The sequence below is a fragment of the Tachyglossus aculeatus genome, chromosome 1, assembly GCF_015852505.1.
Source record: "Tachyglossus aculeatus isolate mTacAcu1 chromosome 1, mTacAcu1.pri, whole genome shotgun sequence".
Lineage (NCBI taxonomy): Eukaryota > Metazoa > Chordata > Mammalia > Monotremata > Tachyglossidae > Tachyglossus > Tachyglossus aculeatus.
This window is the reverse complement of record NC_052066.1, coordinates 67,284,733-67,311,415: the sequence shown is the minus strand read 5'-3', so window position 1 is coordinate 67,311,415 and position 26,683 is coordinate 67,284,733. Positions and strand designations below refer to the sequence as shown.

Genomic DNA, 26,683 nt, shown 5'->3' with positions numbered 1-26,683 from the left:
AGCTCCGCCTCTCCCAATCCGATTCATGTTTCCCCTAAGCCCCGCCCCTCCGCCACACGTCGTCGGGGGAGGGCGTGTCCAGCTCCTTGATGGACAGCTCCACCTCTCCCAATCCGATTCGTTTCCCCCCAAGCCCCGCCCCTCCGCACAAGTCGTCGGGGGAGGGCTTGTCCAGCTCCTTGATGGACAGCCCCGCCCCGCCCAATCCGCTTCGTGTCCCCCCTAAACCCCGCCCCTCCTCGCCCCGCCCCGGGGAGGGCGTGTCCACCTCCCTGATGGACAGCTCCACCCCGCCCAATCGGATTCGTGTCCTCCTAATCCCCGCCCCTCCGCGCTCCGCCCAGGGGAGGGCGTGTCCACCTCCCTGATGGACAGCCCCTCCCCGCCCAATCCGCTTCGTGCTTTCCTAAGCCCCGCCCCTCCGCCGCACGTTAAAGGGGGAGGGCGTGCCCATCTCCCTGATGGACGGCGCCGCCCCTCCCAATCCGCTTCGTGTCCTCCTAAACCCCGCCCCTCCGCGCCCCGCCCAGGGGAGGGCGTGTCCAGCTCCTTGATGGACAGCCCCTCCCCGCCCAATCGGATTCGTGTTCTCCTAAACCCCGCCCCCCCGCGCCCCGCCCAGGGGAGGGCGTGTCCAGCTCCTTGATGGACAGCCCCGCCTCTCCCAATCCAATTCGTTTTCCCCTAAGCCCCGCCCCTCCGCGCCCCGCCCAGGGAGGGCGCGTCCACCTCCCTGATGGACAGCCCCTCCCCGCCCAATCCGCTTCGTGCTTTCCTAAACCCCGCCCCTCCGCCGCACGTCAAAGGGGGAGGGCGTGCCCATCTCCCTGATGGACGGCGCCGCCCCGCCCAATCCGCTTCGTGCCCTCCTAAACCCCGCCCCTCCTCTCCCCGCCCCGGGGAGGGCGCGTCCACCTCCCTGACGGACAGCCCCTCCCCGCCCAATCCGCTTCGCGCTCTCCTAAGCCCCGCCCCCCCGCCGCGCGTCACCGGGGGAGGGCGCGTCCGCCTCCCCCCGCCGGACGGCCCCCGCCCCGCCCCGTCGGCTCGGCGCCCCTCCTCCGCCCCGCCCCCCCGGGCGGAGCGGCGGCCAATGGGGAGGGCGCGTGCGGTTTCCAGGGGGCGGGCCTTCGGCCGCGGTCGCCAGGGGGCGGGGCCCCGCGCCCGGCGGGCGGCCTCCGCCTCCGCCTCCCGGGGCTGAGCGCGTCGGGCCGGGCCGGGCCGGGCCGGGCAGGGCCGGGGGAGGCGGCGCAGAGGAGGGCAGCGCGCGGGGACGTGCGGGACACCGGCGCCCTCCGTCCGTCCTCCCTCCCGTCTCTCTGCCCACCATGGCCCGCGCCCAACCGGGGCTGCTCCTGCCCCTCCTGCTCCTGCTGCCCGCCGGATGCCCGGCGCTGGAAGGTGAGACGGGGGCTGACGTTCATTCAGTCGTATTTACGGGCCACCGGACTGAGCGCTTGCTTAGTCCGCCGGCTCCCTGGATCCCCTCCCGGGGCCCGGGGATCCGCTGCCTCCTTTGCATCCCCGCCGGGATCCGGGGATTCAGGGATCCGTCGCCTCCCCGGATCCCCGCCGGGATCCGGGATCCCCCGTCCCCCGTGTACCCGGGGGCACAGGGATCCACTCTCTTCTCGGTGTACGCGCGGGGATTCTCGGGGTACGCCCGGGGACCCACCGGGTCGCCCCCAGATTCGCGGGGATCCTCTTTGTTGGCGCCCGGGACACGGGGATCCACTGTGTCTCCCCCAGAGACACAGGGGTTCACCGTCTCTGTACACGCGCGGGGATCCACTGTGTCCCCAGAGGCAAGGGATCCACCGGCTCGGTGAACGCGGGGGATCCACTTTGTCAGACCCTGGGATCCCCCGCATCGGTCCCCGGGACACAGGGATCCACCGTCTCTGTATGCGCTTGGGGATCCACCGTGGGACAGGGATCCGCTGTGTCTGTACACGTGGGGATCCACCGTGTCGCCCCCAGGGACACAGGGATCCACCGTCTCTGTTTATGCGTGGGGATCCACCGTGGGACAGGGATCCGCTGTGTCTGTACACGCGGGGATCCACCGTGTCGCCCCCAGGGACACAGGGATCCACCGTCTCTGTATGCGCGTGGGGATCCACCGTGGGACAAGGATCCGGCTGTGCCTGGGTGTACGCGCGGGGATCCACCGTGTCGCCCCCGGGGACACAGGGATCCACCGTCTCTGTATGCGCGTGGGGATCCACCGTGGGACAGGGATCCGCTGCGTCTGTGTGTACACGCGGGGATCCACCGTGTCGCCCCCAGGGACACAGGGATCCACCGTCTCTGTATGCGCGTGGGGATCCACCGTGGGACAGGGATCCGGCTGTGTCTGGGTGTACGCGCGGGGATCCACCGTGTCGCCCCCAGGGACACAGGGATCCACCGTCTCTGTATATGCTTGGGGAATCCACACAGGGATCCCCTTTGTTGGTGTGTACGCCTGGGGGTCCACCGTGTCGCCCCCAGGGACACAGGGATCCACCGTCTCTGTATATGCTTGGGGAATCCACACAGGGATCCCCTTTGTTGGTGTGTACGCGTGGGGGCCCACCGTGTCGCCCCCAGGGACCCACCGTCTCTGTATATGCTTGGGGATCCACACAGGGATCCCCTTTGTTGGTGTGTACGCGTGGGGGTCCACCGTGTCGCCCCCAGGGACCCACCGTCTCTGTGCAAAAGTGGGGATCCACTTTGTTGGCTCCAGGGATCCACTGTGTTGGTGTGTGCGGCGCGGGGATCCGGGGATCCACTGCGTTGGTGCGAAAGGATTCATTCATTCAATCGTATTTATTGAGCGCTTACTGTGTGCAGAGCACTGGACTAAGCGATTTGGGAAGTCCAAGTTGGCTGTAGAAAGGATCCGTCCATCCACCCCCTCCTGGGAGAGAGGGGCGCCTAGTACAGTGCTCTGCACACAGTAAGCGCTCAATAAATACGATTGATGATGATGATGATGGGCCCCGGTGACCCGCGACTCCAGGGCTCCTTTCATTCCTTCAGTCGTATTTACTGAGCACTTACTGTGTGCAGAGCACTGTACTGAGCGCTTGGGAAGTCCAAGTTGGCAACATAGAGAGGCGGTCCCTACCCAACAACGGGATCTACTTCCAGGGAGACCGAGGCCGAGGGAGGGACAGGGAAGCCCCTGGCAGAGTTCTGGGAATCGGTGGGAATGGGAGAGGGGGGTCCCCCTCGGCTCCAAGGGGCTGGGAAGAGAGAAAGGCCTTCGAGGGAATCCACTCTGGGGAAGGCAGGGGGGACTGTGAGCCCACTGTTGGGTCGGGACCGTCCCTGTGTGTTGCCAACTTGGACTTCCCGAGCGCTTAGTACAGTGCTCTGCACACAGTAAGCGCTCAATAAATACGATTGATTGATTGATTGACCAAGTGGCCAGGAAATCTGCTGTGCTTTCAAGGGGAGAGAGAGACAGAGACAGAGGAGAGAGAGAAAAAGAGTGTGTGTGTATGTGTGTGCGTGTGTGTATGTATGTGTTGCCAACTTGGACTTCCCAAGCGCTTAGTACAGTGCTCTGCACGCAGTAAGCACTCAATAAATACGATTGATTGATTGATTGATTGATTGATTGACCAAGTGGCCAGGAAATCTGTTGTGCTTTCAAGGGGAGAGACAGAGACAGAGGAGAGAAAAAGAGTGTGTGTGTATATATGTGTTGCCAACTTGGACTTCCCAAGCGCTTAGTCCAGTGCTCTGCACGCAGTAAGCGCTCAATAAATACGATTGATTGATTGATTGACCAAGTGGCCAGGAAATCTGTTGTGCTTTCAAGGGGAGAGAGAGACAGAGACAGAGGAGAGAAAAAGAGTGTGTGTGCGTATGTGTATATATGTGTTGCCAACTTGGACTTCCCAAGCGTTTAGTGCAGTGCTCTGCACACAGTAAGCGCCCAATAAATACTGATTGATTGATTGACCAAGTGGCCAGGAAATCTGCTGTGCTTTCAAGGGGAGAGAGAGACACAGACAGAGGAGAGAGTGTGTGTGCGTGTGTGTATATATGTATTGCCAACTTGGACTTCCCAAGCGCTTAGTACAGTGCTCTGCACACAGTAAGCGCTCAATAAATACGATTGATTGATTGATTGACGAAGTGGCCAGGAAATCTGTTGTGCTTTCAAGGGGAGACAGAGACAGAGGAGAGAGAGAAAAAATGTGTGTGTAAATGTGTGTGTGTATATATGTGTGTGCTCGTGTGCATTTGGGCGATCTGTTGGGGGCGGGCCCGAAAATGGAATCGACTTGAAGTGCGGGGGAGCAGTGTTATTGTTGATCGTTTTCCGAGTGCCAACAACGCACGAGGTGCTGCAGAGAAGAGCCCCTCCCGGCCCCCGAGACTTCACCCCGTATGTTGGGCCCGAGGGTCTACACAAGGCCCTGGAAGTCACTTGTTTGGCCCTGTTTTATCCCCGCCTCCAGAGGGAATTACTCAGTGAGGGAGAGCGACACAAAGGCCCACCGGCACGACCCGATTGTGTTAAAACCAACTTCGGCTGGGGGAAAGGATGTAACTTCCAAGCCACTTGGGCCGATAGCCGGGTTGTTTGCCCTTAGCGTAGGCCCGGTTAGAGAAATAATGCCCCCGGTCTCCCACACTGAGCAACACACTGAGACCCTGATGCAGTCCCTGAAAAAACACGCACGACACATAGTGTGACAAGCAAATACACGCAAAGAGGCACCTAAAGATCCAGAAGAGCTGAAAAACCAGCTCACACTCACTAGACACACACTCACAAACGTGCTCATCGTCACACCCAAATCCGCACACACACACACATAGTCCCTTACAGCTGTGAGTGTGTTTGAGATGGGATCACTGGCGTGAGAAGCTAGTCAGTTGTGTTTGTTGTTGACTGTTTTGGGGGAATGTGTACGTGTGAAGGTGAGATTCTGTGTGTAGGTATTTGTGAGAACTTGCGTGTGTATCTATTTCGGAATGTTTTTCTGTTCACCTGGGGGATTGTACTGGGCGTATTTATGGTGACATGCGCTCTTTGTGTCCGAGAGAGGAAGAGGTGTCCAAGAGATGAAGGGGTGGGGGGGCTTGGAGGGTTCTGTGTGGAGAGAGGGCCGAAAAATGAAATTTCGGTTGGAGCAGTTGTGAGTGGCACCTCCTCCCTTCTCCCTCGAAGCTGCTCCGTGCCCAGCTGGGGCTGGGCCGCCCTTTCTCCTTCCCTCACTCCTGCTCTCCAACTTGGAAGCCTTTTGGCCTGGGAGTAAAGGAGGCAGGGAGCCAGGGCAGATGGGAGCGGTGACTGAACACACGGCTCTGAGCCCCTGGGATCAAAGGGAGGGAGAGAGGGAAGGAAAAGACCCCCTGCCTTTTAACAGCACCCCTTTTCCCCTCCCTGCAAACTCCCCCTCTCCCGTTTTCCGGGCTCCCCTGGGCCTCCTGGGCCGGCGAGCGGGATCAGAGCTGCCCTGCTGGCTCACCTGGGCGAGGCCAGGCTTCGGCTGTTCCCCAGCCTCGGGGGCAGGGCCCGGTTTCGGGGCTGCGGGAGAGTGAAATGGGGACCCAGATAGCAGCTCCACCCAAGCCTGGGCTTTAGCTTTGACTCCAGAGGGCTTTACCAGAGCACCCCCACCATGGCCAAACCCCATCTTCACTCCCCGCCCGCTGGCCGGCCCCGCTGGCCGGCCCTCCTTTCCTTCTCTCCGTTTTTGTCTCCAACTGGTCTGTCTCGCGTCCATCTTTGTCTCGTAGGCTTCGCTCCTCTCTGCTTCTCCCTGGCCTCCAGATGGAGGCTTTTCCCGAAATGACCCCCGTGACGGCCGCCCCGGTGGGTCTGTGTCCATGGGCGTGCGCCTGTTGAGACTCAGGTGTCCACTTGTGTCTCTTGACTCTGCGGCGTCAAGCCCATTCCGGACCCCCCCGTGAGGCTCTTTTTGCCCTTTCGGCCCCGTGGCTTGACCTCCAGCTTCGGCACTCGTTGTCCCGGTCGTGTCTCGGAAGGAGAGGGAAATTCAGGGGGTCAGGGATGGGGACACCCTCAGTCGCTTGTCCCAGGTGCCCCCAGCCCTGTTAGGAGGAGAGGAGGTCGGGGGCAGGGAAGGGAAGGGTTTGGGAGACTGTGAGGCGCTGCTAGCCGAGGGGTCTCAGTGAGAAAATGGCTCCCTCCTGGCTCTCTGGAGCTTCAAGGGAGCTTGGTGCGCAGGGGAAGGAGAACCCAGGGACTCCTGGTTCAAAGGGAGGATCGCTGTTGAAGTGGGGTTTAGGGTGGGATTGGGGGGCCCGGGCCCCCAAAGGAAAGTGCGGGATGGGATCCCACACTGTGGGCCTCTCTGGTTCTTGGGGAAAATCCTCCCCCCCACCACCTCTCCCTTTCCAGTTGCAGAGAAGGGGCAGCAAGTTGGTTGGGAAAACTTCTGGGCAGCAAGTTCTGCCCAGGGTCAGGCTGGCTCTCGGGCCTGGGTGGACTAGAGGGGTGTCTTTGGTCTAGTTGGAGCCCTACTCCTCAGATCCCACTGCCAAGTCTCCGGCCGGGCCTGGATTCCCCTCAGTTCCCAGCCCTTCTCCCTGCGAAGGGTCTGGGGGACCCTCGCCCATTTGGCGCTCTGGACCCCGGTCTTGGAACTGAAGGAAAATCCTCGTACCGTCTCCCCGCCCCTCTCCTCACATCTCCCCACCTTCTCCCCCCAACCACCGGCCTCGTTCTCCCACTCCGCATTGGGGGCTGGTGTCGGGGGCTCAATGTGGAAGGAGTAGGGTGGATTGGCGTTCTTGGTACAGTGAGGGGGCCGGGGGGTCTTTGGGCCTCCCTGGGTCTTCTGCCCAGGGCGGGCCTTGTGGGGGGTGGCGGGGCACCTCTGACTGCAGCAGCCCTGTGCCCACCGGGGCCTCTGGACGGAGCCACCCGAGAAGTCCCCTTGGCGGCTGAAACCCGAGGAGGGCCAGTATCAGGGAGCGGGAGGTGAGTGTGTGTCTCTCTTTCCTCAGGCAGCGGGCAGCGCAAATGGGACAAAAGGCCCAGGCAGTTTCTGTGACTTACTCACCTGTTTGGGGAGCCGGCTCTCCCCTCCCCTCCTCCTCCACGTTCCCCCCTTTTCCCCACCCCGCAACTCCCCGCCCCTCAGGTTTGTCGTGAGCTGGCGCTTCTGTGGTGCCGGTGATGGACGGCAGCAGGTATTCGGGGGAACCAGTTTGTTGCTGCATTTTCCTCCCATTAGCTGTGGCCGCCGCCAAGGCCTCTGCCGCCGCCGCCGCCGTGCTGCCCTGGGAAAGGCCCCCGCCGCGGCGGAGCGCTAATTAAACAGCCCGAAGAGGCTGAATCACCGGCCCTGCATAGTTGGAAAATTGTAGCCGTGCCTGTTGTGCTGAGTCAAACTGGTTTGTCAGGATCGGGCGGGCAGGCGGGCAAGGGGGAGGGGTGGTCTGGGCACAGCTGGGCACCTGAGCCGGTGGTTGGGGAGCGGGTGGAAGTGGAGGTCCAGGGGCCTGGGGACCGCCCCCTTCCTCTCTCCCATCCTCTCCGGTGGGCCTGAGGGACAGAGTGGGACAGGCCTTCCTCCGGGACACCCCGAACTTCGATTCTGGGTGTGAGGGGATTTCCGCCACTCCCCCAAAAATGCAGTTGAGGGGACCCATCTAGTCCCCTTTTACTCACAGAGGCCCCCTGCTTCCCCACCCAAGGCCAATCTGGGGGAAGGGGGCCAGCAGGCACTGAGGTGTTTCTGGCTCCCTCTGCCTCTTCCTCCTGCTCCTCCTCCACCCGCTCAGGTTTATTTAATTATAAATCCCCACGATCTGAGCTGAGGAATGAGAAACAAAATGTGTTCTCTGTTCCATGATGCTCCCCTCTGGTCTGTCTGCCTTTCCTCCCTCCCTCCCCTCCCCTCCTGAGGCCCGCTGGAGAACTGCCTTCCGTCCCCCGACCCCTCACCCTTCCTTGTCTGGCTGCCCTCGCCAGGGATGAAGTAGGGACCTGGTGGTTGGGGGCATTGGTGGGTTGGAGGTGATGGCCGGCGGGTTGCAGGGGTCAACCTGCAGTCTCCTACCCAGCAGGCCACGACACATTCCCCCGGAGAAGGGGGCATCCTGGGCATCTGGAGGGCATCATTCAAGGGAGTGGAGGCTTCTCTTCCTGTCTTACGGCCCCGGGCCACTGCCCACCTGTCCCATCCCAGCTTATCCCAGCTCACCCCTGCTAGGGATTTTTGCTGTTTGTTGTTGGCCCCTTCCTGGAACTACCCTGGGGCTTCAGAACCTTCCCTGGAGGAGGCCCTCCCTCTTTCCTTCCCTCCTCTCCATCCTCTCCCTCTTGCCTTCCTTCCCTCCCTCCTCCCGTCCCCTCCCCTTGTGTTGTTTAGGTTCGAGGATCTGGCGTTCGGTTTCCTCCTTGGCTCTCCTGCTCAGGAGATTCCAGGGACACACCTGGCTGCAGGGTGTGGCCCTCTGAGGGGATTGGGCGGCCGGGCACCTCGCTGGCCAGGAGAAGGGCCGGGGTTGGCGGGGGTCCGGCCGGATGGGACAAGTTCTGCCCGCCGCTACGGGTCGGGTCTGGGGGGCTGCTGCCGAGGCGGCTGGTTCCCTGGGGAGCCGTGGGAGCCGCCTCGGGCCGGGGACGCTCGGGGGCTTGGGAGTGGACCCTGTTCCTCGCGGAGGTCGGGGAAGGGCAGTTGGCATCCCTGCCACAGCGAGATCCCTTCAGCTAGAAGGAGTCGACCTTCCCCTGTCGGTTGGGGCAGAGCCAGGCCCACGATGGAGTTTGATGGAGTTTGAGGCGTCCTCCCCCCCTGGCAGGGACCTGCCACACCCAGCGCCGTTCCCGGGCCAACCTGGTCCCCTGGGTGGCTCTGGCCCTGCATGTGGGTACCCGGAGTCAGGCTGCGGGGGACCCCTCCTCACCCAGCTCCCGGCCCCAGACCGACCGGGGCACCTCTCCACCCTGTCTGCTCACCCAGACACGTCCCTAGCCCGTGGCAGACCCTCCACCCTCTCCCGGCCCTGGTCAGCTCTTCGCCCCCGCTGCCCTGTATCTGCTCAGGAGCTGCTCCTTGCCCAGCTTTGCCCCCGGCCCACAAGAAGCAGCGTGGCTCAGTGGAAAGAGCCCGGGCTTTGGAGTCAGAGGTCAGGGGTTCAAATCCCGGCTCCGCCGATTGCCAACTGTGTGACTTTGGGCAAGTCACTTTACTTCTCTGGGCCTCAGTTAAGACTGTGAGCCCCTGTGGGACAACCTGATCACCTTGTAACCTCCCCAGCGCTTAGAACAGTGCTTTGCACATAGTAAGCACTTAATAAATGCCATCATCATCATCATCATTATTATTATTACTATTATTAATAGCCCTTCCACCTCCCCACTGCCCTGTGCCTGCTCAGGGTTTGGCCCTCACCCAGCCGTGCCCCCAGCCCGGGGCAACCCCTGCATCTACCCACTGCCCTGTCCCCCCTCGGGGGTCCTCACCCAGTCACGTCCCCAGCTTGTGTCAGACCACCCACTCTTCCCCTGGACCATGTTCACCCTCCACCCCCACAGAGCCCTGTGCCCGCTTCAGGGGCCGTTCCTTGCCCGGTTCCACCTCCCTTGTCCCCACGGCCCTCAGCCCAGGGCAGCCCCTGCCCGCCTGGAGTCTCCGGCCGGAGACCTCACGCACACAACAACGCACACAACAACGCACACACAAAGCCAGGCCGGGCTGCAGTCTCCTCTCCCTGCTGCTTCCCGCAGCCCGGCCCTGCCGCTCACGTGCTCTGGGGCCCGCACAGGCAGGCAGGGTGTGCTCGCATGTGTGTATATATGTGTGTGCTTGTGACTGGAGGGGGGTGCACGCACACCAGTCTAAGAGGGTGTGAGTTCAACTGAGACCGTGGGTATTTATGACTCAGTAGTGTACTGTGATTGTATACGCAGGCACAGCGGCGGTAGTGTCAGCATGCACTTTAGGCTCCGGGTGTTTTAGTTGCCGGGTGAAACAGCGTGATAGTGTGTTCATGCGACGGTCGCTGTGCCTGAGATGTTTGCTGGTGCCGGGCCTGTGGGCACAATAACGGCGGTTGTGCTTGTCGGCAGCTGTGATTTCTTTTATCCTTTCTGCTCTGGCCGCTTACGGGAGCGTGCCTACGGCGTCCAAAAGACAGCATTTCTCCCGCTGCCGGTTGTCATCATTGTGTGCAGTGTGAGCGCCGGTCACCTGGCGTATTCGTGCTTGGGTGTACTTATTTCAATTCCGTGCAATTTGCAGGTGATTGAGTGCGAGTACTGTGGGTGGATTTGCTGCATTTCTGCGTCGGCAGTGAAGAACCCTGCCGTCAAAGCCGGTTTGGGCACTTGTGTGTGTGTGTGTACACACGTGTGCATCTGGGTGTTGGGTGCGTACAGATGGAGCGGGCAGGCAGCTGCCCTGCGGAGTTGCTGCCACGTGGCAGCCCTGTGTCCCAAGGAAACTTGGGAGTTTCAGGACTTGTGATCAGTCAAACCTCCCACCTGAGGATGTCCTGAGGCCTTCTCACAGCTCTCCTGCCGGCAGTGGTGTTTGTGGACAAACACCTGTTTCCACAGTAGGTTCCTTCCCTCCTCCCCCCCGCATCGCCCAAGTCTCCGTCCTCCGTCCTGCACCCGCCCCTCTGTCCACCCACACCCACCCTGCCCGGCCCTACTGTGGACGAGCCCGGGTGGGCAGCAGCGGCGGCTAAAATGACACCCCCGCCGTGAACCGGATGAGAGTGAGATCCGTGGAACCGTCCCGTGGCCTGTTCGCCCTCGCCCTCGGCTCCAGGAGCAGATCTCAGGGGGCGGGGGTGGTGAGGTGGTGGGGGAGAGGGTTTTCCCAGGCTTTGGATGGAGGGGAACGTACGACATATATTGTGTTTCTGCAGCTCCACTGCCCCGGCCCTGCCAGGCTGCCTGGCCCCAGCTCCGGCCCCAAGTGGCTAGTTTCTCTGCCCGTTGGGAGCCCCCGGGGGGTATGGCTCCCCTTTCCAACCCCGAGCACCCTGTGACCCGGCTGGTGAACATGCCAAGGGGTTGGGGATCATCATCATCATCATCGATCGTATTTATTGAGTGCTTACTCTGTGCAGAGCACTGTACTAAGCACTTGGGAAGTACAAATTGGCAACACATAGAGACGGTCCCTACCCAACAGTGGGCTCACAGTCTAAAAGGGGAAGCGAGCAAGGAGCAGGAGTCAGAGACGAGGCCATCCCTGCCCCTCGGGTAGCTCGAATCCTTCCCCATGCACACATGACACGAAACCCAAGTCCTCTCCTATTAATGAGAAAAATGTGCCGAGACTGAGTGATGGCCAAGAGCCGATTCCCTCTCCCTCCCTCGCGCCCCAGAAATTAAACTGAAACCAAGAGCCAAGTAAACGCCTCCCAGCCGCCCCCCCCCCCCCTTCCTCTCCCTCTCCCCTCCCTTTCCCCTCCTCCCAGCCCTGGGCTTGTTTTAAGCTGTGGAGGAATCCGGCTGGGGGTGAGTGGGGGGAGAACCGAATATTTGGGTTTAAACAGTTCCAGATGGGTTTGGCACGGGGAGAGCGGGAGGAAGTGAGAGGGAGAGGGAGAAGGAGGGGCAGGGATGGAGAGAGTGGGAGGGAGGGGAGCCTGGAGGGCTGGCTGGCTTTGGGGGGCTGGGAGCGACTTGGCTCAGACGAATCCCAGGGACAGGAATTCTCCGGGCTGCCGGGCTGGAGGGGAGGCCACTTGGCAGCGCTCCCTTTCTGTCTCTGTCTTTGCCTGCCTCCTCTTCCCGGGTCTCTCCATCCCTTAGGTTTTCTCTCGGGAAGCCAAGCCGTCTGCCTCTACCTGTCCCTCTGATGGTCTCCCTCCCTCCATCACTCCTTCTGGGAGTGGGTGTGAGTGTCTCTCTGCCTCTTTGTGTAGGTCTCTCTCCACAGGCACACACACACACACACAGACACACACAGGCGCCAGGTCTGTCTGTGATGTGGAGCTGCGGCGGTCGCCTCTGTGGTGGCCGCCGGACCGCTGTCCAGGAGAGTTACCTGCAGTCGGAGTGGGAGGGTCGCCAAGGGAGACAGAAATGGCAGCCACCTCCGGAGGGTGGAAAGGAGCCCCTACCTCCCCTTCCCTGCGGGTCCCTTGTGGCTCAGTGGAAAGAGCACGGTCTTGGGAGTCAGAGGTCATGGGTTCTAATTCTGGCCCCACCGCTCGCTTATCTGTCAGCTGGGTGACTTTGGGCGAGCCACTTAACTTCTCTGGGCCTCAGTTACCTCATCTGCAAAATGGGGATTAAGACGGTGAGCCCCACGTGGGACAACCTGATCACCTTGTGGCCTCCCCGGCGCTTAAAACAGAGCTTTGCACATAGTAAGCACTTAACACATGCCATCATTATTATTGTTATTATTATCGGCTGTGTGACTTTAGGCAAGTTACTTAACTTCTCTGTGCCTCAGTTACCTCATCTGTAAAATGGGGATTAAGACGGTGAGCCCCACGTGGGACAACCTGATCACCTTGTGTCCTCCCCAGCGCTTAGAACAGTGCTTTGTGCATAGTAAGCACTTAACACATGCCATCATTATTATTATTATCGGCTGTGTGACTTTGGGCAAGCCACTTAACTTCTCTGTGCCTCAGTTACCTCATCTGTAAAATGGGGATTAAGACGGTGAGCCCCACGTGGGACAACCTGATCACCTTGTATCCTCCCCAGCGCTTAGAACAGAGCTGTGCACATAGTGAGCGCTTAACACATGCCATCATTATTATTATTATTATCGGCTGTGTGACTTTGGGCAAGCCACTTAACTTCTCTGTGCCTCAGTTACCTCATCTGTAAAATGGGAATGAACACTGTGAGCCCCACGTGGGGCAACCCGACCGTCTTGTATCCCCCCCCAGCGCTTAGAGTAGTGCTTTGCACATAGTAAGCGCTTTAACAGATACCGTCATTATTATTATTAGTACAGCCTCGCTGACCCCTGGAGCCTCTCTGACCCAGAGCCTGGGACCTTAGCCTGCTCGGACCCGGGCCAAATTGCTGGGACAGTGTGGCCTACCCTGGGCTTGGGGGCAGGCTACCCATTGGCCCCTTCCTGTTTGGGGCAGGATGGTCTGAGCCGTACCCACATCTGGCTCACGGTCCAGCATCCCCTGCTTCTCTCCGGGCTCTCAATCAATCAATCAATCAATCAATCAATCGTATTTATTGAGCGCTTACTATGTGCAGAGCACTGTCCTAAGCGCTTGGGAAGTACAAATTGGCAGCATATAGAGACAGTCCCTACCCGACAGTGGGTTCACAGTCTAAAAGGGGGAGACAGAGAGCAAAACCAAACATACTAACAAAATAAAATAAATAGAATAGATATGTACAAGTAAAATAAATAGAGTAATAAATATGTACAAACATATATACAGGTGCTGTGGGGAAGGGAAGGAGGTAAGATGGGGGGAATGGAGAGGGGGACGAGGGGGAGAGGAAGGAAGGGGCTCAGTCTGGGAAGGCCTCCTGGAGGAGGTGAGCTCTCAGCAGGGCCTTGAGGCCACCTGTGAGGGGTCTGTACTGGAGGAGCAGCCGGACGCCGGGGTCTTCCCTTTCCCCCTTGTCCCCCCACGCTCCCCGAGGAGGATCAGGTGTTCGGCTCGGCTCCGGGGACCCCGTTCGGCGGCGTCTTTGCGCAGAGCTGCGATCGGGCTGGACGCCCGGTCAGAGGAAAACCGAGGTCCGCCATCAAGGTGGGGAGGACACTTCTCCCTTGGGTGGGGGGTCCCCGGGGCCAGCCGTGCCACGCTGCGGTGTGGGAGATTTTGCCTTTGTGCAGGGAAGGGTGTCATTGGGAGCTAGCGGCCAGCCAGTGGGGCCTGCGCACACACGGCCCTTTGTTCCTGGAGAGAGGGCCGGGCCGGGCTGGGCGGCGGGCGGCCCCTTTGTGTGAAGGATTGGTGCAGCCTATAGGTGTGTGTATGTGTGTGTGTGTGTTTGTGTGTGTGTGGTGAACGGGGTGAGCAGTCCAGTCTGCCGCTCCCGCCTCGTGAACCCCAGGCCTGAAGCCAGCACCCCAGGAACCCAGACGGCCCCATGGCCGCTACCCCCGAGTGCCAACCCTATGGCCGCCCAGAGACTCGGGGCTGGGGTAAGGAGGAGGGAAGGAAGGGGGTGAAGGTGCATCTGGGCCTTGCAAACTCACATCCTGCCTCCTGCCCTCCCATTCTGGGCTCCTGCCCTGCCCTCCCCAGCTGGAGTAGAGAGGGCCATAGGGCTCAGCTCTCCTGTACCCCTGGTTCTCTTGAGGGGGGTGGAGGTTCCCCCTTTTACTCCCTCCTGGCTCAGTCTTTGACCGCTCTCTGCTTCCCCTATCTCCAGAGACCCTCATGGACACAAAATGGGCGACTTCGGAGCTGGCGTGGACGGCCCATCCGGAGACCGGGGTAAGGCAAGCTTCCGCTACCAACGGTTGAACGTGCCCGTGGTCACCTGGCAGCGTCCTTTTGCCTCTCACTCTTCCATCCGCCAGACCTTCTGGTGTCCTCCCATCCCCAAGTCCCGAGCCCCCCTCATTCATCAGACACTGCCTCCTGGCCGCTTGTCATTCATCTGTGCCCTCCATATCTTCTGTTCATCGGATTGCCTTGCCATTCCCTGCCGCTGCCCGTTGTCCCCACCCTCCTGCCCTCCCGGGCCCAGTTGCCTCTCTGTCCACCCTCGGCCCACCCCACCCTGTCTCCACCCACCCTCCGCCTGCCTGGTGTGCCCTCCCCGGGCAGCGCTGAGCTCCTTCCCTCCATCCTCCCTCCCGATCAGTGGGAAGAGGTGAGCGGCTACGACGAGGCGCTGAACCCCATCCGGACGTACCAGGTGTGCAACGTGCAGGAGGCCAGCCAGAACAACTGGCTGCGGACTGGCTTTGTGCGTCGCCAGGAAGTCCAGCGGGTCTACGTGGAGCTCAAGTTCACCGTGCGGGACTGCAACAGCATCCCCAACATCCCCGGCTCCTGCAAGGAGACCTTCAACCTCTTCTACTATGAGGCCGACGGCGACGTGGCCTCCGCCTCCAGCCCCTTCTGGATGGAGAACCCCTACGTGAAGGTGGACACCATCGCGCCCGACGAGAGCTTCTCTCGCCTGGAGGCCGGGCGCGTCAACACCAAAGTGCGGAGCTTCGGACCCCTGTCCAAGGCCGGCTTCTACCTGGCCTTCCAGGACCTGGGGGCCTGCATGTCGCTCATCTCGGTCCGCGCCTTCTACAAGAAGTGTGCCCGCACCATCGCCGGCTTCGCGCTCTTCCCCGAGACCCTCACGGGGGCCGAGCCCACCTCCCTAGTCATCGCCCCGGGCACCTGCGTCCCCAACGCCGTCGAGGTCTCGGTGCCCCTCAAACTCTACTGCAACGGGGACGGCGAGTGGATGGTGCCCGTAGGAGCCTGCACCTGTGCCGCCGGCTTTGAGGCCGCCGCCAAGGAGACGCAGTGCCAGGGTGAGGGCCCGGACGGTCGGAGACGGATCTGGGGGTCATGAGGGTCTGGCTGGATTGGACTGGAAGGGGGGAGTCGTGGCTGGGCCCCGGGAACGGGGGCCGTAGTTGGGGCCACGAGAGGCGTCTTCCTGGAATCACTTGGGCAGACGCTCCCTGATGAGCTGGGACTCTATTAGGCCTGGTGCCAGGGGTGCCCAACAGGGCTTGGGCCGGGGAAGTTCAGGGCCGGTGCGGTGTCCTGGGCTAAGCCCTCAAGGACGTGGAATGCCACCGTTCCCCGAGTCGCTCCCAGCCCCAAGGCCGGCTGCCAACCCTGGGCTCCGTTGGTTGGCGCAGCGTGGGAGCGGACAGGGCGGCGGAGAGCTCTCTGCCCCGGATCAGACCTCCCTGTGGGAAGTGGGACCCGGAGCGACCTCTGGGAACCGAGGGGTAGGGAGGAGGGCGGAGGCGGGGCAGAGGAGGGTGGCAGGAGGTGGGGAAAAGCTGCCCCCCATTCCTATAGCAACAGGCTCAGGTTCCTCCCCTGTGAGAGCAGTTCGGGGAGAATCAATCAATCAATCAATCAATCGTATTTATTGAGCGCTTACTATGTGCAGAGCACTGTACTAAGCGCTTGGGAAGTACAAATTGGCAACACATAGAGACAGTCCCTACCCAACAGTGGGCTCACAGTCTAAAAGGGGGAGACAGAGAACATAACCAAACATACCAACAAAATAAAATAAATAGGATAGAAATGTACAAGTCAAATAAATAAATAAATAAATAAATAAATAGAGTAATAAATATGTACAACCATATATCCTCCAGGCTGCCAGACCTAGTCCCTGGATGGAGGGTGGGTGGGTAATAATAATAATAATAATGTTAATTATGGTATTTATTTAGTGCTTGCTATATGCCAAGCACTATTCTAAGCGCTGGGGTAGAGGTAATCAGGTTGTTCCACATAGGGCTCCCAGTCTTAATCCCCATTTTACAGATGAGGGAACTGAGGCGCAGAGAAGTTAAGTGGCTTGCCCAAGGTCACACAGCTCACACAGCAGACAAGTGGCGGAGCTGGGATTATAACCCACGTCCTCTGACTCCTAAACCCATGTTATTTCTGCTGTGCCACGGTAGGTGGGTGGCAGGGCCTAGTTTCTGGACCTAGTTACCACCCACCTCGCCCCCATTCAGATCCACCCCGCCCCCGGGATCTGACTCAGTGGAAGGGACCGGGCAGATCTGGAGGGAGCGGGGATCGGACGAGGGTGGTGGTAAGTGTTGGGTAGAGGTGCAGGCAGACCATCGCAGGGCCCGAGGGCAAAGTCCCGTGATGGGCAGTAGTAGGCCCAGACGGTGCGCTGGCTCTTCCGTCCCATGGCTGGGGACGGACCGGGTGGAGGCTACTTGGTGAGCGAAGTGGCCTGCTGAAATGCCGGCCCACCTCTGTCCACACCCGGCCGCTCCGCATCACCAGCATGGCTCAATGGAAAGAGCCCGGGCTTTGGAGTCAGAGGTCATGGGATCAAATCCCGGCTCTGCCACTTGTCAGCTCGGTGACTTTGGGCAAGTCACTTAACTTCTCTGGGCCTCATCTGTAAAATGGGGATTAACACTGTGAGCCCCCCGTGGGACAACCTGCTCACCTTGTAACCTCCCCAGCACTTAGAACAGTGCTTTTCACATAGAAAGCGCTTAATAAATGCCATCATTATTATTATTATTATTTTCACCCCAGCCTTGCCTACTTGGGCCCCCTGCAGCTCTAGAGTTGCCTCTTGGTTCCAGGAGCTGAGCTGCCCCCACCTCACCCCATCCTCCTTGTCCACACTGTTGCTCCCTCCCCGGGGCAGTGGGGAGGGCCTCTTCTGTCGTCCCGTCCGGAAAGAAGTTGAATTATTTGTGCCAGTGGGATCTCCCTGCTGTGTTTTGGGGTGGCCTGGAGGGTGAGAGAGGGCCCCTGCTTAGAAGGATGCTCCGCCCCTCAGCCCTGCAGCCTTGGCGGAGCAGAGGGGTCCTGCTGCCAGCCCGCCCCCCCACCCCGCCCCGGTGGTCTTTTCCTCCTCCTCCTCTTTCCTCTGCCCGAGGCCCGGCAAGCCTAAGCCGGCTGGGTGACGGGGCTGACAGCGTCCCTGGGGCCCCGGGGTGGGAGGGGGCGGGGGTGGGGGGAAGAATCCGCTGACATGGGGCTTCCACAGGGTCAGAAGGGCCCTTTGTTACCGGGGTTGCGATTGGGCAATCCCGGCACGGCCCCGGGCAGGGGGCAGCTGAGACCTGGGCGTGAGGGCGGTGGAGAGCCGCGGAAGCGGGAATGGCGATGCTCGGGGCAGGATAGCGGGAGGCCCTGGACTTTCGGTGGCAGGGGGGCGATCCGGGGGTGCTCGGGGGGGCCGGAAGCAGTGACCGGTTCCGTCTCCCTCCTCCCCAGCCTGTCCTTTGGGGAGCTTCAAGGCAAAGCAGGGGGACGGGCCCTGCCTGCCCTGCCCCGCCAACAGCCGCACGACCGCGGCTGGAGCCACCGTCTGCAGCTGCCACAGCAACTTCTACCGGGCCGACTCGGACCCGCCGGACAGCGCCTGCACCAGTGAGTGACCCCTGCCCTGTGGCTGCCCCTGTGGGTGGAGAGCCAGGGATGGGGTCCCCGGGCACCCCCCCGGCCTTGCGCTGACCCCGCTCTCGCCCCCTCCCAGCCGTGCCGTCCCCGCCATGGAGCGTAATCTCCAACGTGAACGAGACATCCCTGGTGCTGGAGTGGAGCGAGCCGCGGGAACTGGGGGGTCGCGACGATCTGGTCTACAACGTCATCTGCAAAAAGTGCCGGGGGGGCCCCGGGGCCGGGCCCCCGGCCTGCTCCCGCTGCGACGACAACGTGGAGTTCGTGCCGCGGCAGCTGGGGCTGACCGAGCCGTGGGTGCGGGTGAGCCGTCTCCTGGCCCACACGCGCTACAGCTTTGAGGTGCAGGCCGTCAACGGGGTCTCGGGCAAGAGCCCTCTCCCCCCGCGCTATACCGCCGTCAACATCACCACCAACCAGGCCGGTGAGCGGACGGGGCCGGGGCTGGGCTGGGGTCAGGGCCTGAGGCAGAGACTGGGTCTATCAGTTGAATTTATTGAGCGCTTACTGTGTGCAGAGCACTGTACTTAGCGCTTGGGAGAGTACAATATGAAATAAACTGATGCATTCCCGGCCCACAAGTGCTCACAGTCTAGAGGGGGAGGCAGACATTAATATAAATAAGTAAATTATCACCTCCTGGGCCCGGTCAGTGTCCAGGCTGATGAGAGGGCTGGGGGCTGGAACTGGGATTGGGTCCGTCGTCCCCCACCGCAGGTGGGTGAGATGGAGGTTGCGTGAGCCCTGGGCGCAGTGGGTGGGATGGGGCTCAGACTCTCAGGATGCGGCCTCGACTCATGGTGGGTAGTGGGGGAAGGACAGAGTCACTGTGCTAGCATCATTTCGGAAGGTGGAGACCCTTCTCCTGAGAGGAGGGTGGCCTGGCTGGGTTCGGAGCCCACAGCGGCCACCTTCAGGGGTAGGAATGAGGAGTTCATCCCTCCTCGCTGGTTTGGGCCCATGTACCCGACTCCCACCCCCGGCTTCTTCCGCAGTTAAGTCCTTGAGCCCTACTGGGAGACTAGGGGAGCTGGGGCAGTTGAGGGTGGACAGGCAGGGTGGCCCCAGGGTGACGGCCACCACCGTATCCCCTCAGCCCCCTCGGAGGTACCCACGATGCACCTGCACAGCAGCTCGGGCAGCAGCCTGACCCTGTCCTGGGCCCCTCCCGAGAGGCCTAATGGCATCATCCTGGACTACGAGATGAAATACTTTGAGAAGGTGAGGGGGCGGCGGCCTCTCTGAAGCCGTGAGGGGATACGTGGGCCCTTGGAGACGAGAGGCATGGGGAGACTGAGGCACGGTGTTGGGATGGGCCAGACGAAGGGCTTTGCTGGAGTGCGGAGGGCTTTGACCAGAGCTGGGGCCTTGGGGCAGTTCTGCCCATCCTATCCCTTACAGTCACCATGGGGAGGGGGTTGGCAGTGGAGGCTGGAGGAGGGTGGAGGCCCGGGTGTGAGGTGTCTCCCTGAACCCCCCCGTGTCCTCTCCGTCTGTGCAGAGCGAGGGAATCGCGTCCACTGTGACCAGCCAGAAGAACTCGGTATTCCTGGACGGGCTGAGGCCTGATGCCCGCTACGTAGTCCAGGTCCGAGCTCGCACAGTGGCCGGGTATGGCCAGTACAGCCACCCTGCTGAGTTTGAGACCACCGGGGAGAGAGGTGTGTGGCAGCCCACCCCTGTCCTGCCCCTCTCCTGCCCGTTTCCCCTCTTCCACTTCCTTTCCCCTTCCCTACCTCCCCTTCCCCTCAATAATAATAACTGTGGTATTTAAGCACTTACTGTGTGCCAAGCACTGAAGTAAATTCATTCATTCATTCATTCAGTCGTATTTATTGAGCACTTACTGTGTGCAGAGCACTGTACTAAGTACCTGGGAAGTACAAGTCGGCAACATATAGACACGGTCCCTACCCAACAACGGGTTCACGGTCTAGAAGGGGGAGATAGGCAATAAAACATGTAGATAGGTGTCAAAATCGTCAGAACAGATAGAATTCGGACACAGTCCCTGTCCCACGTAGGGCTCACGATCTTGACCCCCGTTTTATAGATGAGGTAACTGAGGCACAGAGATGTGAAGTGACTTGCCCGAGGTCACACAGCAGACAAGTGCGGAGCTGGGATTAAAACCCAGGTCCTTCTGATTCCCGGGCCCGGGCTTTATCCACTTGTTCACACTGCTCTTCTCCCCAGTGAACTCCCCAGTTCTCTCCTGCAACCCCTCCCCCTCCTCGGCCTTCCCCATTGCCGGCCTGATCCCTCGGTTTCCCCTGATTCTGTCTTCTCTCCCCTGGCCTTTCCCTGACCCCGCTGCCTCCTGGTTTCCCTCACGGTCCCTGACCTCCCCATCTCTGTAGGCTCAGGTGCCCAGCAGCTCCAAGAGCAGCTCCCGCTCATCGTGGGCTCGGCCACTGCCGGACTCGTCTTCCTCGTGGCCGTCTTCGTCATAGCCGTCGTCTGTCTCAGGTACTGCGGTGTCCGTGGCCCCCCTCCCCGCCCCACTTCTCTCGAGCCGGGCTCACCCAACCGTAGAGCCCCATGCTGAGCCTGGACCGGGCCCCTCTCATCCGCCTCCGCCCTCCTTCCCCAAGGCCGCTGGACTGCTGGTCCCCAATCCACAGTGGCCTACGGACCCCCGGACCTCGGTCCTATCTCTGGGCCCAAGGCCTCTCTGCCACCACCGCTCCCTGGGGTCAAACCCCAATCCTATCTGCTTCAAACTCCCCACCCAGAGCCCTGGCACCGGCCCCGGACACGCTTCCCATTGACTCCCCGTGAACACCATGATTTGGCCTCCCCCATACCCTTCCTGGTAGTGCCAAGGGTGGGCCTGGGGGTGAGGCCTGGGCTCTGGGCTGACACCTCCCTCCCTCACCTCCCTCCCGGCAGGAAGCAGCGTCACAACTCGGACTCGGAGTACACTGAGAAGCTGCAACAGTACAGTAAGTGCCCTGATGGTCTCTCCTCCTGGGATGCACTCTTTCCTCTCTTGGGGTTGGGCCTGTCCTGTCAAAGATCTCGGCAATCAGCCCCTCTGAGAGGAGACTCCCGGCCTCAGCCCCCTTCCCCTCCTCTCCCTGAGTCTTCCTTTCTCTCCGGTGGGGCCAGGAATGCCTCTTGGAGGGTCCCGGGGAAAGTCTCGCTCCCATTCTGGCACCCCTCAGCCAAGGGGTCCTCCTGCCCCACCCCTTTCTATCCCACTCCCACCGCGGACTTGTCAGATAGCACGTCCTGGGCGCACTGGGTACCTTTCCTGATGTCTCCTTCCTGGCTCTCAGGGGTCATGGGGAGCCGTTCTGGGGTCCTCCCTCCAATCTTCTGACTCTTCCTCCCCTGACCCCCCCCTCCCCGCCTTCCCGCTGGACTGCCCACCACCCCCCAGTGACCTCTCCACTCTGTACCCCCAGTTGCCCCTGGGGTGAAAGTTTACATCGACCCCTTCACCTACGAGGATCCGAATGAGGCCGTGAGGGAATTTGCCAAGGAGATCGACGTCTCGTGCGTCAAGATCGAGGAGGTGATCGGAGCCGGTGAGTCCTGGAAGAGGACGGGAGCATGGGAGTGCTGGGAAGGGGTTGCCAGTCCCGAGACCTTGGAGTGACTCGGGCGCTGTGCCCTCCAGGGGAGTTCGGGGAGGTGTGCCGGGGCCGACTGAAGCAGCCGGGCCGGCGGGAGCTGTTCGTTGCCATCAAGACGCTGAAGGTGGGGTACACGGAGAGGCAGCGGCGGGACTTTCTGAGCGAAGCCTCCATCATGGGCCAGTTTGACCATCCCAACATCATCCGGCTGGAGGGTGTGGTCACCAAGAGCCGCCCCGTCATGATCCTCACTGAATTCATGGAGAACTGTGCCCTGGATTCCTTCCTGCGGGTGAGATCCCTGGCCCCAGCTCGGCCCCTTCATTCATTCATTCATTCATTCAATCGTATTTATTGCGCGCTTACTGTGTGCAGAGCACTGCACTAAGCGCTTGGGATGTGCAAGTCGGCAACATATAGAGACGATCCCTACCCAACAACGGGCTTACAGTCTGGAAGGGGGAGACAGATAACAAAACAAAACATGTGGGCAGGTGTCAAGTTGTCCGAACAAACAAAATTAAAGCTAGATTCATTCATTCATTGTCAATCATATTTATTCATTCATTCATTCAGTCGTATTTATTGAGCGCTTACTTTGTGCAGAGCACTGTACTAAGTGCTTGGGAAGAAGTACAAGTTGGCAACACGTAGAGACGGTCCCTACCGAACAGTGGGCTCACAGTCTAGAAGGGGGAGACAGAGAACAAAACATATTAACAAAATAAAATAAATAGAATAAATATGTACAAATAAATAGAGTAATAAATACGTACAAACATATGTACATATATACAGGTGCACATCATTAACAATATAGAGTAGTAAATATGTACAAGTAAAATAGAGTAATAAATCCGTACAAACGCATATACAGGTGCTGTGGGGAGGGAAAGGAGGTAGGGCGGGGGGATGGGGAGGAGGAGAGGAAAAGGGGGGCTCAGTGTGGGAAGGCCTCTTGGAGGAGGTGAGCTCTCAGTAGGGCTTTGAAGGGAGGAAGAGAGCTAGCTTGGCGGCCCCTTCAATTGAGAGAACCCCGTTCCCAGCTGCAAAGTGAGATAGGCCCCCGACCCCCAATCCACTCATTCATTCATTCATTCAATCATATTTATTGAGCACTTACTGTGCGCAGAGCACTGTACTAAGCGCTGGGAAGTACAAGTTGGCAACATATAGAGACGGTCCCTACCCAACAGTGGGCTCCCTCCCCACGGACTAGAGGCGGCACGAGCCTAGTCAGAGATGGGGAGCTGAAGTTGGCCGAAGGAGGAAGGAGGAAGCCTGAGAGGCTGTGCTGGGAGAGGGAAGAGTCCAGGGAGCCGGGGGTGCTGGGAGCCCAGTCTGCCCTGCGTCCCCAGGCCAACGGTGTGGTGCCTTGCCTTCCTCAGCTGAACGACGGGCAGTTCACGGTGATCCAGCTGGTGGGCATGCTACGCGGGATCGCCGCGGGCATGAAGTACCTCTCGGAGATGAACTACGTCCACCGTGACCTGGCGGCCCGCAACATCCTGGTCAACAGCAACCTGGTCTGCAAGGTCTCCGATTTTGGCCTCTCCCGGTTCCTCGAGGACGACCCTGCCGACCCTACCTACACCAGCTCCCTGGTAAGAGGGAGCGGGGGGACACCTGGGGCCTGGGACTGGGTGGGGGGGGCCTGCTGGGCCGACCTTTGGGGTGGGGGAGTGATGAGGGGGGCCGGCGGGCGGGCTGGCACTGAATCACAGGGTCAAGGGCGTGTGCCGTCCCCCGCAGGGCGGGAAGATCCCTATCCGCTGGACGGCCCCCGAAGCCATCGCCTACCGCAAGTTCACCTCGGCCAGTGACGTCTGGAGCTACGGGATCGTCATGTGGGAAGTGATGAGCTACGGAGAGCGGCCTTACTGGGACATGAGCAACCAGGACGTGAGTGGGGCTGTCACTTGACTTCTCTGGGCCTCAGTTCCCTCATCTGTAAAATGGGGATTAAGGCTGTGAGCCCCACGTGGGACAGCCTGATGACCCTGTATCCTCCCCAGCGCTTAGAACAGTGCTTTGCACATAGTAAGCGCTTAACAAATGTCAATTATTATTATTAGGGGCGGGTGAGGGGCCGGGGCTGAGTCCGGAAAGGGAGGCAGGAGGGAGACCGGGTAGAGTCCCGGGAGTCGTGGATCGTGCGGTTGACAGCCCAGCCGCTGAAGGGCGAGGGCCCTGGCCGAAAAGCAGAGAAGCAGCGTGGCTCAGTGGAAAGAGCCCGGGCTTTGGAGTCAGAGGTCATGGGTTCAAATCCCGGCTCCGCCAACTGTCAGCTGGGTGACTTTGGGCAAGTCACTTCACTTCTCTTTGCCTCGGTTACCTCATCTGTAAAATGGGGATGAAGACTGTGAGCCCCCTGTGGGACAACCTGATCACCTCGTATCCCCCACAGCCTTAGAACAGTGCTTTGCACATAGCGCTTAATAAAAATGCCATTATTATTAGAAAAGCAGAGGCAGGGGAATGAGCATGGCCAAGTGGATAGAGCACGAGCTTAGGAAGCAGAAGGATCTGGGTTCTAATCCCGATTCCACCACGCACCTGCTTTGTGACCTTACGCAAGTCACTTAACTTCTTTGTGCCTCGGTTACCTCATCTGTAAAAGGGGGATTAAGATTATGAGCCCCACGTGGGATGGGGACTGTGTCCAACCTGGTTTGCTTATATCCACTCCAGCGCTTAGAACAGTGCCCGATGCCTGGTAAGCGCTTAACAAATACCATAGTTATTACTTGTTTGGAGCAGTAGGTCCAGTGATGCTGGGGGTACATCCATGTCCGTGTGGGGTCGTGAGCCCATTGTTGGGTAAGGATTGTCTCTATCTGTTGCCGAATTGTACTTTCCAAGCGCTTAGTACGGTGCTTTGCACACAGTAAGTGCTCAGTAAATACGATTGAATGAAGCAGGAAGGATTAGAGAAGCAGCGTGGCTCAGCGGAAAGAGCACGGGCTTTGGAGTCAGAGGTCATGGGTTCAAACCCCGGCTCCGCCAATTGTCAGCTGGGTGACTTTGGGCGAGTCACTTCACTTCTCTGGGCCTCAGTTCCCTCATCTGGAAAATGGGGATTAAGACTGTGAGCCACCTGAGGGACAACCTGATCACCTTGTAACCTCCCCAGCGCTTAGAACAGTGCTTTGCACATAGTAAGCACTTAATAAATGCCATTATTATTATTATTATTATTATTCCCCCATTGACCGGCCGCCCCCTGCCCTGCAGGTGATCAATGCAGTGGAGCAGGACTACCGTCTGCCCCCACCCATGGACTGTCCCACCGCACTGCACCAGCTCATGCTGGACTGCTGGGTACGGGACCGGAACCTCCGGCCCAAGTTCGCCCAGATCGTCAACACCCTGGACAAGCTGATTCGCAACGCCGCCAGCCTGAAGGTCATCGCCAGCGTCCAGACCGGGTCAGTGCCCGCCTCTGCTGTCCTGCCCTTCCCCGGCCCCCCGGCTTTGGCTCCCCCCCCCCGGGTCCCCTCTCACCCTCCCCCCGCCTCCCCACAGGGTGTCCCAACCGCTGCTGGACCGCACGGTGCCCGACTATACCACCTTCACCACCGTGGGCGACTGGCTGGACGCCATCAAGATGGGGCGGTACAAGGAGAGTTTCGTCAGCGCCGGCTTTGCCTCCTTCGACCTCGTGGCCCAGATGACAGCAGAGTGAGTGGACCCGACAGGAAGGGGGGTGCCCAGGTGGCCGGGAGGCTGGCAGGGGAGTCAGTCCTCGGGAGTCTAGGGGCTCCCAGGGGAAGAACCATTGCTAACGGAGCCTGGGGTTGGGACAGAAAGGCCATGTGAGTTGCCAGGCAGGCGGGGACCGGGCCTAACTTGGCTCTCCCTCCCTCCCCTCTTCCGTCCAGGGACCTGCTCCGGATCGGGGTGACTCTGGCCGGGCACCAGAAGAAGATCCTGAGCAGCATCCAGGACATGCGGCTGCAGATGAACCAGACTCTCCCGGTGCAGGTCTGACCCCCGAGAGCCCCCCGGGGCTGCACAGGGACACTTGGACGTGAGCTGCCCGGCTTCGGGCTCCGTTCCGACAGACGGGGGGTGCCGGGGCGAGGCTCCGGCCCCCGAGGCCCCCGCTCCCTCGCCGGACCGCGGGGCTGGGACACTCAGTGACAGATGCCACCTCTTCATATTGAAGATGGATTAGGCGAGGGGGCACGCCACTCCCGCAGCCCCCACGGGGCCCGGACCACCCGCTCTCAGAGTCGGGGGCGGTGGCGGCGGTGACCCGCGGCCCGGGACTTGGTTGGTCTCGGGGCCGGAGCGGCTGAGCTGGGCTCTTTCGGACTCCCGGGTCCCAGCGCTGGCCCAGGGTGGACAGGAGAGCCCTCCCGCGGGGAGCGGGAACGGGGAGCAGTGGATCGGACCTGCCCCGCTCATCCTGGAGCCAGCGGGCCCTGCGAGTTTGCACAGGGATAGCTCGGGGAGTGGGGGGCGGCCTCGCTCGGCCCTGACCCCACCCCGGCCCGGCGTGCAGGTCGGGGCTCCTCCGGGGGGGGGGGTTCCCGCCTTCCTGGATGGAGCTGCTGCTTTCCCTGCGAGGAGCCACGGCTGGAGTTGCCAAAAAGGACGGGGGCGGCCGAAGGAGCAGCCGGCTCCCCGCCCCTAAGAGACTCACAGAGCCAGAGAGTGGTCGTGGACACGTGGGTGTGCGTGCGTGCGTGCGTGCGTGTGTGAGTGTGCGTGAGCTTGTGGCCGGCCACGGGGCCCCCTTGGGTGTCAGCAGAATAAAGGCAATAAGACATTCTTTGGCCTCTTCCTCCTCTGCCTCTCTTCCCTGCGTCCCCGCTGCATTGTGGGCTCGGGGAGGGAGGCTCGCTGCTTTGGGGAAAGTCTCATCTTCCCCATCCCCTCGCTTCTCAAGCCCTTGAGATGAATCCTTAGACCTACCCACCCTTCCCCGCAGCCTCAGAACCGCACTAGCCTCCCCTCCCCTTGGGCTCTGGCACCGGCCCTGCCCCTTCACAGTCCTGCCCCTGGGCTCTGGGCCCCAGCCCTGGATCTGGGGAGTGGAAGGAGGGAGGGAGCCAGTACGATCAGGGCCA

General features: G+C 60.7%; 1 protein-coding gene and 1 pseudogene across 2 annotated transcripts; both read left to right on the top strand.

Annotated features, from left to right (window-relative positions):
• The first annotated feature begins 1,317 nt into the window (after positions 1 to 1,317).
• EPHB3 (EPH receptor B3) lies at positions 1,318 to 25,872 on the top strand. Of its 2 annotated transcripts, none has more exons than XM_038746937.1 (16): positions 1,318 to 1,401; positions 14,318 to 14,382; positions 14,756 to 15,428; positions 17,842 to 17,997; positions 18,104 to 18,451; positions 19,124 to 19,248; positions 19,529 to 19,688; positions 20,388 to 20,496; positions 20,920 to 20,972; positions 21,438 to 21,560; positions 21,653 to 21,900; positions 22,997 to 23,212; positions 23,361 to 23,510; positions 24,843 to 25,036; positions 25,134 to 25,289; positions 25,490 to 25,872. In XM_038746937.1, the coding sequence occupies exons 1-16, from the start codon at positions 1,329 to 1,331 to the stop codon at positions 25,596 to 25,598; spliced, it is 2,958 nt and encodes a 985-aa protein (XP_038602865.1). In that variant the 5' UTR covers positions 1,318 to 1,328; the 3' UTR covers positions 25,599 to 25,872. The 2 variants fall into 2 exon arrangements, with proteins under 2 accessions (XP_038602865.1, XP_038602857.1); XM_038746929.1 differs by having other exon boundaries at positions 23,340 to 23,510.
• Positions 25,755 to 26,385, top strand: LOC119928572 (annotated as a pseudogene).
• The last annotated feature ends 298 nt before the right edge of the window (positions 26,386 to 26,683 follow it).

Excerpts from the sequence above, each read along its gene's own strand:
- EPHB3 (XM_038746929.1), top strand. The coding sequence starts at position 1,329 with ATGGCCCGCGCCCAACCGGGGCTGCTCCTGCCCCTCCTGCTCCTGCTG. Across the intron at positions 14,383-14,755 it reads CGGCCCATCCGGAGACCGGG|TGGGAAGAGGTGAGCGGCTA; the intron begins GTAAGGCAAGCT and ends CCTCCCGATCAG. Across the intron at positions 19,689-20,387 it reads TGAGACCACCGGGGAGAGAG|GCTCAGGTGCCCAGCAGCTC; the intron begins GTGTGTGGCAGC and ends CCATCTCTGTAG.